General features: G+C 35.8%; 1 protein-coding gene across 5 annotated transcripts in view; it reads left to right on the forward strand.

Moving 5' to 3' along the window:
• The window catches only part of RGS22 (regulator of G protein signaling 22), a 175768-nt gene that overhangs the window by 76937 nt on the left and 85351 nt on the right, over nt 1–13480 (forward strand). For all 5 annotated transcript variants that reach the window (XM_072606883.1, XM_072606885.1, XM_072606882.1 and 2 more), the window contains 3 exons: nt 3915–4029; nt 5638–5763; nt 6721–6822. In XM_072606883.1, coding sequence (XP_072462984.1) covers nt 3915–4029; nt 5638–5763; nt 6721–6822 — 343 coding nt within the window. The remainder of the gene's footprint in view (nt 1–3914; nt 4030–5637; nt 5764–6720; nt 6823–13480) is intronic.

Here is a 13480-nt window from a genome sequence, read left to right on the forward strand (position 1 = left end):
ATAAGTAGAATCTATCTCAAACCAAGATCCAGCGTTATCTCTGATGGAGCTTCACTAGAGACCTTTCCAATAAGGTTACAAGGATAAAGTAAGGCTTGTCTACTATTACGTTATTTTTCAATTTAGCTAGAAATGCTACTTATACTAATAAGCCAAGAAGAAATAAGTTAAAATAAACATGGGCAAAGAGGCAATACAATTATTGTTTTGCAGATGATATGACAATTTACTTAGAGAACCCTAGAGAGCTAACTAAAAGACCATTTAAAGACTACTTAAAGCAGGTTAACAACTTCAGCAAATGTTCAGGACAGAAAATAAGTTTAATTTCTCTATGTTACCAACAAAATCCAGCAGGAGGAGGCAGAAAGGTATTCCTAACCACGGAATATCTAAAATACTTGAGTGGGAAACTATATGTCAAGACATGCACATGAGGAACTTTTGATTATAATTACAAAATGCTTTTTAAATAAAGACAACTCTGTGTAATTCTGAGAAATAGTAATTGTTCATGGATAGGCTAAGCCCCTTAGGTTTGGGGCAACTAAGTGATATAGTGGATAGAGCACTGGGCATAGAGCCAGGAAGATCTAAGTTCAAATCTGGCCTCAAACACTTACTACCTTGTGACCCTGGGCAAGTCACTGAACCCTTATTTGTCTCAGTTCCTCATCTGTAAAATGGGGACACACTGGAGGAGGAAATGGTAAGCCATTCTAGTATCTTTATTAAGAAGACCCCATGGAATCATGTAGAGTTGGACATGGATGAATGACTGAGCAGCAACAAGAAGGACTGGGCCAATATAATAAAAAGGACAATACTATTCAAATTGATTTACTTATCAGGGGCATACCAATAAAATTAACAAAGGATTACTTTATAAACCCGGGGGGAAGGGACAATAAAAGTCTAACATCTCAAAAGAATTAATGGAGGAAACAGTGGGAAAGAAAGGGACTTAATAGTAATCCCAGATTTCAAACTATGTTACAAAATAGTAATCATAAAATCAATTAGATATTGCTTAAGAAATAGAGAAGTTGATCAGTAAAACAGATTTGGTGCCCACTATACAGAAGCAAATGAGCACAGTTGTGTTTCATAAGCCCAGAGATCACTGCTATTTGGGTAAAAAATTCCAATTGAACAAGAATTGTTAGGAAAATTGGAAAACTGATAGAAATTAGGTATACACCAATTTATCCCTCCATATACTAAGTTCCAAATGGGTACATGACTTAGACCTAAAGGGTGATGTCATAAATTCTAGGAGCAAGAAAGAAATTATTCATCAGAGAAGCATTCATGATTTTATCCTCTTGAGATAAATAGTACACAGAATTAAAATGTTTTTACACAAACTAAACCAATGTGACTAAAATTAGAAGAGACACAACTAAATGGGAAAAACATCTTTGCAGTAAGTTTCTTTGACAAGTCTTATTCCTAAGATATATCAGAAACTGATTCAAATTTTTAAGAATAAGAGATACTCCTGAATTGAAAAGTGGTCAAATGATATGAATAGTAAGCTTTCAAAAGAAGAAATCCAAGCTGTCACTAGTCACATATGAAAAATGTTCTAAATCACTAATAATTAGAGAAATGGCAATGCACACCCATCAAACTGACAAAAATGACAAATGCCAGAGGTGATTTGGAGTGGAAAAATGGTATTTTAATGTTTTATTGGTAGTTATGAACTGGTCCAGTCATTCTGAAAATCAATTTGGAACTATGTCCCAAAATTATTTAATTGATATTATGCAAATAAAGTGACTAAACATCTGTACCCTTTGACCCACTGATTCTCTTCCATCCAGTGATACTACTCTTAAGTCTATATGTGAAGAGATTAAAGATAAAGGAGAAGGACCCATACATACACACATATTTGTAGTAATTCTTTTTGCAGTGACAAAGAAATGGAAACTTAAGGGGGTACCCATTAACTGGGGAATGATTGAACATTTTTTTGGTATATGAATGTGATAGAATACTATTATATTATAAGAAATATGATGAAGGTGATGATTTTGGGAAAAAACCAGGAAGATTTTTTATCAACAGATGCAAAGTAAAGTAAGCAGAACCAAGGAAACAATTTATACAATAACAGTAATATTGTAGAGATAATCAGCTTTGAAAGACTTAGAAACTCTGATCATCAAGGCAGTGACTAAATCGCAATCCCATTCTCCCTAGCTGTGGATAGAAAGGCCGTAGATTCAGAATGAAGATTGAGACAGATGGGGGTCTTTTTCTTTGTTTGTTCTTTAGAAATGACCAATGCAGGAATTGGTTTTGCTTTGACTATACATGTTTATAATAGAAATTTTGGTTTTCTTTCTCAATGCTGGGGAGGAAATAAAAGGGAGAGAAGGAAGACTTTTGTTCATTGAAAAAATGAAAATTTAATTTTAAAATAAATAGATATGATTTTGTGAAATTGATAAATATAAATCTCACAAGAAAATAGAAATCTATATGAAATGATGCAAAACCAGGTCAACATAGTAGATCTGTATTTACATTGACCACAATTATATTAAAAAAAAAAAAAAGCCCAAAGTAGCTAAGTCAGATAGACTTAGAAACATGTACAGAGAAAATGTCTTTTTGTTTGTTTCTTACAAAGGAGAAACATGGACAGTACATAGACAAGTACTCTTGAAGCTAGGAAGACCTGGGTCTTCTCTCTGACACATAACACCTGTGCAGTTTACATAACCTCTCAGGACTATAGGCAGCTCTCTTCAAAATTTACATAGCAGATCTATATCAGAAGGAGGAATTTTATAACCAAAGGATTCTCTTTTCCAGTGCCTATTCCTTCGTTTTGGGAGGATCCAATTTGTTAAATTCTAAGTGTTTTATGTCAGTTAATCAATAAGCATTTATTAAGTGCTTACAACACATCAGGCACTGTGCTAAATGAATGGTATGCAAAGGAAAGCAAAAAACCATTCCCTCCCCTCAAGGAGCTCACAGTCGAATAGAGGAGATGCCGTGAAAGCAATTCTGTACTAACAAGACATGTACAGGATAAACTGGAAATTATCAATAGATGGAAGATACTAGAGTTAAGGGGGATCAGGAAAGACTTCTTATTTATCTTTATTATTGATTATGTTTATAATAAAAACAACTTATAGCTCCCCATCTGTGTGTGTGTGTGTTCGTCCTTTGTTGCTGAAGAAGACCATGCCATCAGAGAAATGATGACATGACTTGCACTTGACTTTGTTTTGAGTCAGGGAGGGCTGTGCAGGTCACCAGCCTCACTTCTCCTCCAGAGTCATCTGAATCCAGTGACCAGATATTCATCAAGATGACTGGAGATGACCCAGGATGAGGCAATTGGGGTTAAGTGACTTGCCCAAGCTTCCCATAGCCCATATAATAAAGTACATTCCCTATCCTGACTTAATGCCTCCATAATCTAAATCCCAGAAAGGCAGAAAATTTTTTAACCTTATTTACCAATTCTCTCCTACATGAACCCTCCACTCTTGCCAAACTGAACAACTGTCTCATGACCAAACCTTGTCTTTCCTTTCCTCCTTAACTTTGACCCTCCCCTGACCCCTGATTTATACTGCCTTCCCCTTTCTGCTTATCTAAATTCTTCTTAAATCCCATTTCTGTGCCCTGAGCCACCAGGACTCTCACTTTAAAATAGCCATAGATTTATTGTCTCCACCACCTTTTAGGCACTTACCAATTTGCCTCATTGTTATTTTTCTCTTTGTCTTTGCATATCTTTTTTCCTCCACTAGATTACTGGTACTGTGCTTTCCCTGCATACTGTACCATCATTGTGTCCTTTACAGTTCTATGCACAATACAGTTCTCAAAAATGTTTATTTGACTTGATTTGTTGAGAGTCTTATCTCTTTTTATTCTAGTTCAAAGTGCATGACTATAAGCAGCAAAGTTATTCGTTTAACATCTTTTACTGACATTTCTGAGTGTTTGAAACCTCAGTTAGATAGAAAGTTCAGCTATACTGAAGAAACTACTGTAAGTATCTTAAACAATGGCCAACCTGACACATGATTCTATGATACTGTATCTTTAGTTTATGACATGAGTGGGGTATTTTTGGAGAATATTTGTTATAAAATAATACACGCTTTTTCTTTTGTAAAATGTTTTCCCCATGTTTTCTCTTTGAAATGAAAAATAATATATTTATTGTTCTTTAGTACCAAAGTTGATAGGACCAGATCAGTCATAGAGTGCCTAGGTACCAACAAAGATGACATTTTTAGATATTAACAATTATTGTTTCTGGAACTTCGCATGTTCTCTGTTTTTCAGTGTGACACTTTTCATGCAAGATAAAAGCCTTTGAAGTCTTGGATAGAAATGTAAAATGTAAAATAGGGTAAAACTTGATAACATCTTTTCAGAATTTAGAGTTTCCAAAAGTTAAAGACACTTTATTTTTAGATTAGTACTATCTAATTCAAGGGAATCTCATGTCCTTATTCTGTATATCATTTTATGTATATCATGGACACTACAACATAGTGTCATACTCTTTTATAGAAGCTTCAACCTCTGGGTATAAGCTAAAAGTGTAGGTGTAATTTTGTGCAGTTATTATTTTTGGACATTTCTTCTCATTAGGACCATTTTCCTGATTTCTTTTATTGATATCATTATTATTTGGTTTATGATGCTGATAGTCAGGATTTTCTAAAACAGGAGAAGATAGCAAGAACGTTAATTAAATCATCATGTTTTGTATCCCAGAAGTAAAAGAAGATGTTGAAGTTTTGTGAAACAAACAAAGAAGTTCATAATATTCTTGGGTCCCTTTATTATGAGAGCTGGACTTTCACATCAGTTCAGAAAAGGAAGGAAGTGGAGCCAGCATTTCATGTTTCTAGGGTGACATAAGGACTGCCAGCTTTGTTGGCAGAGAAATGCATAAGCAGCAAAGTTTTTATGAGGACTTACATGACCGTGTGGCTGCAGGCCACAGCCTAGTGTGGAACTCTTAAGAGAGTCCCCTCAGGCCAATTAATAGTTCTGAACATGGTTTCTTTATTACCTTCTCATGGCTATAATAGCAGCACCTCAAGGCAAAAAGAATAGTAATTCTGTAGGCCACCAACAGAAACTTGGAAGACTTCCTAAGGGGAAAAAATGTATCATTGTACCTGAAAGTATCTGAGGTTCAACAGGAAGTTTAAAATCATATTCTTCCATAATAGAACAAAGGCTGCTGCCATGGTTAGCTCCATGGACCACTTATGGACCAGATATGGCCATTCTACATCAGTTACATGAGTCGTACAAAAATAAAGTGAAGCAGGCCAGATGAAAATGACAGTTTCATGGATCTGACGAAATCCCTTTTAAGAAAACTGAAAGTAACGTTTTTAGAGGGATCTAAGTGATGTAATGGATAGAGCACTGGACATGGAGGTTTCTCTAACTTTAAATCCTGAGTCCGATGATTACTGGGTGAGGAAACTTATCTATACAAAGGGATATACCTCCTCCCTAGGGTTGTTGTGAGGATCAAATAAGGCAACAAGTAGCCCTTTGCAAACCTTCTGGTGCTATATAACTGCTAGTTATTATTAGGTAAATAATAGACTTACTTTTGCTGTCTAGGTTAAAAAAACTACAACGAATGCTGCCTTGTTTGGGTCTGACATGGAAAACTTGCTGCAGTCTTTGTATGTGGAAAACAGAGCTGGATATTTCTTCACTAAGTTCTGTGAATGTTCAGGGAACAAGGTAGGAAGTGACTGTATATTTAACTTCTAAAGATGGAATCGTAACTCATTCCATGTAAAGTAGAGGGAAAGGGAAAAATAAAAAAGAAATCTTCATATCAGAAAAGTTGTTTTTGGTGTCAAAACCTTTTCCTTATAGGAAGTTCTGTAATGTTACTTGGCTAAAATGTAAACATATGTATTATAATTTTTCGTGGTCTGCTCTTACATTAAAAACAATGAATAGCTAAAATGTATTTAGGTCAAGATTGATTTGCGATTGTGTAACTAATTGCCAATAGAAACTTTTAGTAGCTAGAAAATTTAGCGTACGGGTCTGATATTACTTGTACTTAAATTTTCTGAGGTTTTACCATAAACAATGACTTCTTGTAGTAGTATTTCTTTTCAGGATTGTAAGTAGTATCAATAGTATAGTTTAAATTCAGATTGTTGAGTTTTACATGTCCTATAATTGTAATAAATTCTTTTAAATATTTATCATAATTAACAAAAAATTTACAAGCTTTTCCCCCTAAGTTTCTTCTTTGCCCCAAATCCTTTCATAAACTATAATTTTGCCCAAGTGAAAAATTAAAAGCATTTAACTGCCTCAATTGTTAGAATAGAATTTGGTTTCAACATGTTATAACTTTGCATATAAAGTCTTAAAATATGTTCAGTTTTTGGCTTAATTCCACAGAAATGTGGCTATTCTTCAAATGTTAATTAGGATTTTTACTATTTTAATGGCCAATTAGGTAAGAAGGAAATATTTTAGGAATATAACATTCTAGTGACAGTTCCACTAAATAGTTTGTCCTGTTGCCAGTATATGATAGGAAATTAAAACCATCTTAAATTGAACCTGATTTAGGATGACCCCAAGGAACTAAACAATTACTTGCATCAGAAATTAGAACTTTTTAGAGACCTAATAATGGAGTGGTAATAATTTACGTACTTTTTCCATCTGTAGCTTTGGAAGAACAGTGCATACTTTTGGTTTGACCTGCAGGCTTATCATCAACTATTCTACCAAGAAACACTTCAACCTTTTAAAGTATGCAAACAGGCACAAGTAAGTAGAAAATAATATTTGTTCAGATCCCTGAAAATGGAAAGGTCTGTCCAACCCCACATGAGAAATCTAGGAGTATAGGTAGTAAGTCAATAATTAAGTTGTTGTTGTGAGATGACTTAAAAAGCAGTCTATCATCCTATAATTGGATGTGTTGGTTCTTAGTTTTATCTTTTTTCACTTGGTATGTTTTACATTTTTTCTCTGGTGGTGGTAATTTTGCCCTCTTTCATTTATTCCACCCCTACATTTCATTTTAGTTTTTTCCAAATTACACTTTTTCTAACTAGGTGGCCAGGATGCAGTCCAAAATGGGCTTCTTTTAAGGATTCATTAAGCTATCTAGTGGGGCAGCTAGGTGGGGCAGTGGATAGAGCACTAGTACAGGAGTCAGGAGGACCTGAGTTCAAATCTCACCTCAGACACTTGACACTCACCAGCTGTGTGACCTTGGGCAAGTCACTTAACCCCAATTGCCTCATCCTGGGTCATCTCCAGTCATCCTGATGAATATCTGGTCACTGGATTCAGATGGCTCTGGAGGAGAAGTGAGGCTGGTGACCTGCACAGTCCTCCCTCACTCAAAACAAAGTCAAGTGCAAGTCATGTCATTATTTCTCTGATGGCATGGTCTTCTTTGGAAATGAAGGACGAACACACACACACACACACACACACACACACACACACACAGATTATCTAGTAGTATATGTTAATGATAAGACAAGAGGTGACCTTTATTGAGCTTATAGAGAAAACTGGTTGCTGAATCTCCTTGGTCTATTGACTTAAAGAGGAGGTTAATGACTTAATTCCTGATATAGTAATAGTTTGCCTATAGTTAGCTTCTGTGTTTGGAGCCATGTGAAACTGACATTGGTATAATATAGTGTCAGAATTTTAAAAAAATGTGTTACACCAACTCAGAGACATGGGGTGGGGAGGAGATGGGAGAAAAGGCATCAAGGCTCAAGAAGAGGAGATGGAAAAACAGGCCCTTTTTCAAGTAGAAAGGGAGAAAAATTATAAATAGAATAAATTCTGCTTGTCTTTATGCTGCTTTGTGTTCTTTAAAAGGGAGGATGTTAAGCCTAGAAAATTACTCACCAGTTCCATGCCAGTTGATTGCATAAGTAATCTTGTATATTCAGTAATAGCCCTATTCACAAGAGGGTCTCCATGGAAATTAAGTTAAAGAGAAGGGATAACCTTTGTCACAATCTTTACTAGGGTTTTGCCAAATGTTTGCAGAGATTTTCACCAGCCTAATGCTGGCCTTAAATAACTACACTTTGTGAATAGCTGACAGGATACAATTTTGTTTTTCCTACCATGAAACTAAGGGCTTTATTTAGCTTCTATGTAGCTAAGAACTTGGACAATGGTTTTACTCATAAAACTGAACCTCTCCTTTGATAGTATAGTTCCCTGAGACTGCATAGCTTCACCTTTTTGCTTGTCGTTCTTTAGTATGTAATTCTCTTTATTTTCCTTATTACCTCCCTAATTCTTTTTGTCAAAAGTACTGTTTGCTCCTGTTACTGATCTCTTGTCTATTTTTTAATTTAAATTTTTATTTATATCTTTTGTTTTGATATCATGTTCATTTCTCAATATATCTCTCTCCTATCCCTAACCTAAAAGAAAATAAAAAAGAAGGCAAGTTTTGCAAAACTAACCAACCTGTCTCCTTAGTGTGATAGTATATTATATCTTATGTTCCACTCCTATAGCACTCCCAACTATGCAATTAAGGGGAAGGAAGTGTATATTTTCATCTCTTCTTTATGGTTTTGGGGGGGGGGGGTTGTTGGTTTTGTTTTGTTGTTTTGTTTAACGGAGTACCATTCACATACCATTTGGGTAAAGGTCAGATGGAGAAGCTTTATTATTATGACAAGCAATGGAATGGAGAAGTAAGTGGATTGACAACATTCCTTGTCAGCCAAGGGAGCTCAGAACACAATTACTTACCTAGATATAGTGTAAGATGCAGAAAAAATGGAGTATAATAAGTTCAGGTCTGCAGCTGACAGTGGTGACTGGGCATTTGTTTTGTCATTGACTTTAAGGGAAACAGAGCAAAGCCACTTGGTTTTTCCCTGAGGCCAGCATAGCAGGGAAGTAGCAGAAACACAAACATGAAGACTAGATGTAACTATTCATTTTACACTGAAATGAAGACTAGTTTAAGGATGGAGTCACTCCTGACAGGAGAGGAGAGAGTATGGCCTCTCTTTTTATTTCTTCCACAACAAATAAGCATTTATTGAGTAACTGCTCTTTCCCAAGTGTAGTTCTAGATGCCAGGGATAAAATCATAAAAGCAAAAGTAGCCTCTGCTTTCCAGAATCTTACAGTATATCCAGGAAAGACAAGAGGGGCATAATTTGGGGGGATGGCATTAGCAACTGGGAGGATCAGTCAAAGTCACATGAAGAGGGGATCACTTGACCTGAGTCTTGAAGCAACCTCAGGATTCTGAGAAGTGGAGGGTGAGAAGGAAGCTCATTTGAGGGATGAGGAATGGCCAGTACAAAGGCACACAGGTGGGACACGGAACACTGTCCATGAGGCCCAGCAAGAAGACCAGTTTGACTGAACTTCTCTGAAGTTCTCACAGCTTTATTTAGTATTACCCATCACCAACAGCTCAGAATTAGCCATCCAGGACCTCAGAATGTGAGGTAAGAAGAGGAGCTGGAGAGTGTCCCTAGCTAGGGGTAATAATAAATGAAACTTAAAAAGGATGAGGATCTAGGATGAGATGTCTAAGTCAGAAGATCTTGGGCATAGGAGCCACCTCACATCTTTGGTTGCTATACAGAGTAGGCAAGTCATGGTCCTAAATGGGATGAAATCAGGCTGATATGTTTGTCTTGGGGTTCTTTTTCCTACTCCCATTGGGGGCACAGTAATTTAAGAGAGCAACATGGTGAGTGAGTGAGTGAAAAATATTATTAAATGTATACTCTATCTTAACACTAGAGATACAAATACAAAAGCAATACAGTCCCTTAACATTGTAATACAGAAGCCATCATGTATAGGAGAACGATGTCCAGGAAGGGATGCTTTCATCTGGAAAGACACAGAGATTGTAAATGGAGTCATAGGGTGAGAGTAGAATAACACACTTTCCAGTAGTGATGACAATATTGATTTATTATGGTTTTAGAAAGAGTACAAGTTATCCTTAAAGAGACAGGGAGGACACAAGTATGAAGTATAGCAGGAGCCAGCCTAGATGTAATAGGCTAAATATGAGATCATCAATCAGAGTCTCAGAATGAGAATTCCAGAGCTGAAAGGGTTAAGACCTCCAGGCCATGGCCTTTGATCTGGAAAGTGCAGCAGCAAGACGAAGGAAGAGAAGTAGTCAGGGAAGCAGCATTCCATTGAACTGTGACGTGTACGTCCATGACTGGTTTCAAAATCTCATGGTCATCATGATGGATGACAGTGGTGGGAAGACTTTCTTTGATGCCTTAATGGGTATTTTCCCATTGATGAGCCTTTGTATAGAGTCATTCTCCTAGTTGGACATTTTTCTAGGGGAGCACCAGGCAGCTATCCAGAACTTTTGATACCTGTTGTTAAACATTTCATTACTATCTTACTGTAGGTTGTTTTGTCCCCATCTCCTAATTGGTGTCATTTACAGGACTGACTAGCATATGGTGTTGAGTCATATTTACAGTGGTTTCAACTGTGCACAACAGCAAGAGAAAGAATACCAACCCACTTATATCCAATCTTAGCACAAATCTTAACTATGTTTTCCTTTTTTGAAATAATATTTTCTTTCCCCCAATTACATATTAAAACAATTTTTTAATATTTTTAAAGTTTTGAGTTCTAAATTGATCCTTCCCTCCCATCCCCCTTCTCTGAGGTAGTAAGAAATCTGATATAGTTTATACATGTGCAGTCATGTAAGACATTTCCATATTAATCATTTTGTACAAGAAGATTGGAAAGGAAGGAAGGAAGGAAGGAAGGAAGGAAGGAAGGAAGGAAGGAAGGAAGGAAGGAAGGAAGGAAGAGCATACTTCAGCATGAGCCCCTTGGCATTGTCTTGGATCATTATATTGCTGAGAATAACCAAGTCATTCACAGTTCTTTATCTTACATTATTTCTGTTAGTGTGTGCAATGTTCTGGTTCTGCTCACTTTACTTTGCATTAGTACATGCAAGTCTTTCCAGGTTTTTCTGAAATCATTCTGCTTGTCATTTCTTATAGAACAATAATATTCCATCACAATCATCTACCATAATTTGTTTAGCCATTCCCCAAAATGATGGGTATCCTCTTGATTTCCAATTTTTAGACACCACAAAAAGAGCTGCTATAAATATTTTTGTACATATAGGTCCTTTTTCCTTTCTTTTGGATGTCTTTGGGATATAGACCTAGCAGTGGTATTGCTGAATCAAAGGTTATGCACAATTTTATAGCTCTTTGAGCATATTATTCTCCAGAATGGCTGGATCAGTTCACAAATTCACCAACACTGCATTAGTGTCCCAGTTTTCGTACCTCCCCTACAACATTTATCATTTCTTTTATTTTGGTCATATTAACCAATCTGACAGGTATGAGGGTAGTACCTCAGAATTGTTTTAATTTGCATTTCTCTAATCAATAGTGATTTAGAGCATTTTTATATGACTATGAATAGCTTTTATTTCTTTGTCTGAAAACCTGCCTGTTCATACATATTCTTTGACCATTTATCGATTGGAGAATGACTTGTATTTTTATAAATTTGACTCAGTGCTCTATATATTTGAGATATGAGACTTCTATCAGAGATACTTGTTGCAAAAAAAGCTTTTTTCCCCAGTTTTCTGCTTTCATTTTAATTTTGATCGCATTGGTTCTGTGAAAACCTTTTTAATTTTATATAATCAAAATTGTATATTTTAAATTTTGTAATGCTCTCTTTATTTTCTTTGGTTCTAAATCCTTCTCTTCTCCGTAGATCTGACAAATAAACTATTCCATGCTCTTCTAATTTGCTTATGGTATGTACCCTTTTTGACCTTATATTGTGTGAGATGATAGTCTATACCTAGTTTCTGCCATATTGTTTTGCAGTTTTCATAGCACTCTTTGTCAAATAATGAGTTTTTGTTCCAAAAGCTTGAATCTTACACTATATTACTATGGTATTTACTATAATGTAATGTGTACTTAATCTCTCCCACTGACCCATCACTCTATTTCTTAGTCAGTATGAGATTGTTTTGATAATTACCACTTTATAATACAGTTAGAGATCTGGTATGACTAGACCACCATCTTTTGCCATTTTTTTCATTGATTCCCTTGATATCCTTGGCCTTTTGTTATTCCAGATGAATTTTGTTACTATTTTTTCTAGTACTATAAAATAATTTTGGTAGTTTGATTAGTATGGCTTAATCATGCTATTCTTAAGAATTAGTTTATTTTTCTGTTGTCACCACAGTCTCAAGGTGATGTAGGCAACTGAATTTACAGTCTTGTCATTTTTCCTTACAAACTATTTTATAAAATAGATGTCTCTGTCATTATTGATAGCAATACCAAATCTGGGAATAAATTCCTTTACAACTCTTCATAGTAATTGTAATAATATTTGCTTCCTTACACTAGAAAGCTAATTTGACACAAGGCATGGACTGCTTGTTTTGCCTTTGTAGGTTTTCCATGAGTCACAAAGTCCATTGCAAACTACTATTATACAGTTGGGATTACTAAAGAAAATTTAAAGCAACTAATATTCTTAAATTGTTTCAATTATAACTATCTTTCCTTCGCTTATGATATACACGAGTTAGATTTGGCTTCCAAGAGATAAAGGTGATGAGTTAGTGTACTGCAGGGGAGATGGGACATAGAATATCATATGTGAGGAACAGCAAGGCCAGTTTGGTTGGATTGTAGAGAGTGGGAAGGGAAGTAATGTGTAAATAAGGCTGGCAGATAGATTTTGGCTATGTTGTGAAGGGTATTAGATGCTAATCAAAAGAGTTTATGATTTATCCTAGAGGCAGTAGAGAGTCACTGAAGTTTATTGAGAAGGGGAGTGACATGGTTAGACTTACACCTTAGAAAAACCACTTTGGCAGTTGTGTGGAAGACATTTGAGTCAGGGAGAGCAATCATTGGTAATTTTAGAGAGCAGGTGCAGTTGAACAGTGAGGTCCAAAGCTAGATTCCAGAGGATTGAGGAGTGAAAGGAGAGGAAGCGTGGAAGCAATGATTACAGACAGCTGTTAGATGGTGCAGTGGTTAGAGTCCTGAACCTGGAGCCAGGAAATGTGAGTTTAAATTTTACCTAAGACACTACGTGACTCTGGGCAAGTCACAACCCTGTTTGCTCAGTTTCCTAATATATAAAATGGAGATAATAATAGTTTGTGAGGATCAAATGAGATATCTGTAAAGCACACTTAGCACAGTGCTTTTGCACATAAATAGGTGCTTAACAAATGGTTGTTCCCTCCCCCCTCCCTTTTTCTAGGAGTTTGGCTGAGAAAAGGAAAAGAGCTAGGAAGATAGTTTGAGGGAACAGTACTCATAATAGCATATGGATATATATACATATATACATACATACATACATACACATATAGATATCATGCTTTGAGTATAAAGTACTATAAATG

Source organism: Notamacropus eugenii, chromosome 4 (genome assembly GCF_028372415.1).
Source record: "Notamacropus eugenii isolate mMacEug1 chromosome 4, mMacEug1.pri_v2, whole genome shotgun sequence".
NCBI classification, from domain to species: domain Eukaryota; kingdom Metazoa; phylum Chordata; class Mammalia; order Diprotodontia; family Macropodidae; genus Notamacropus; species Notamacropus eugenii.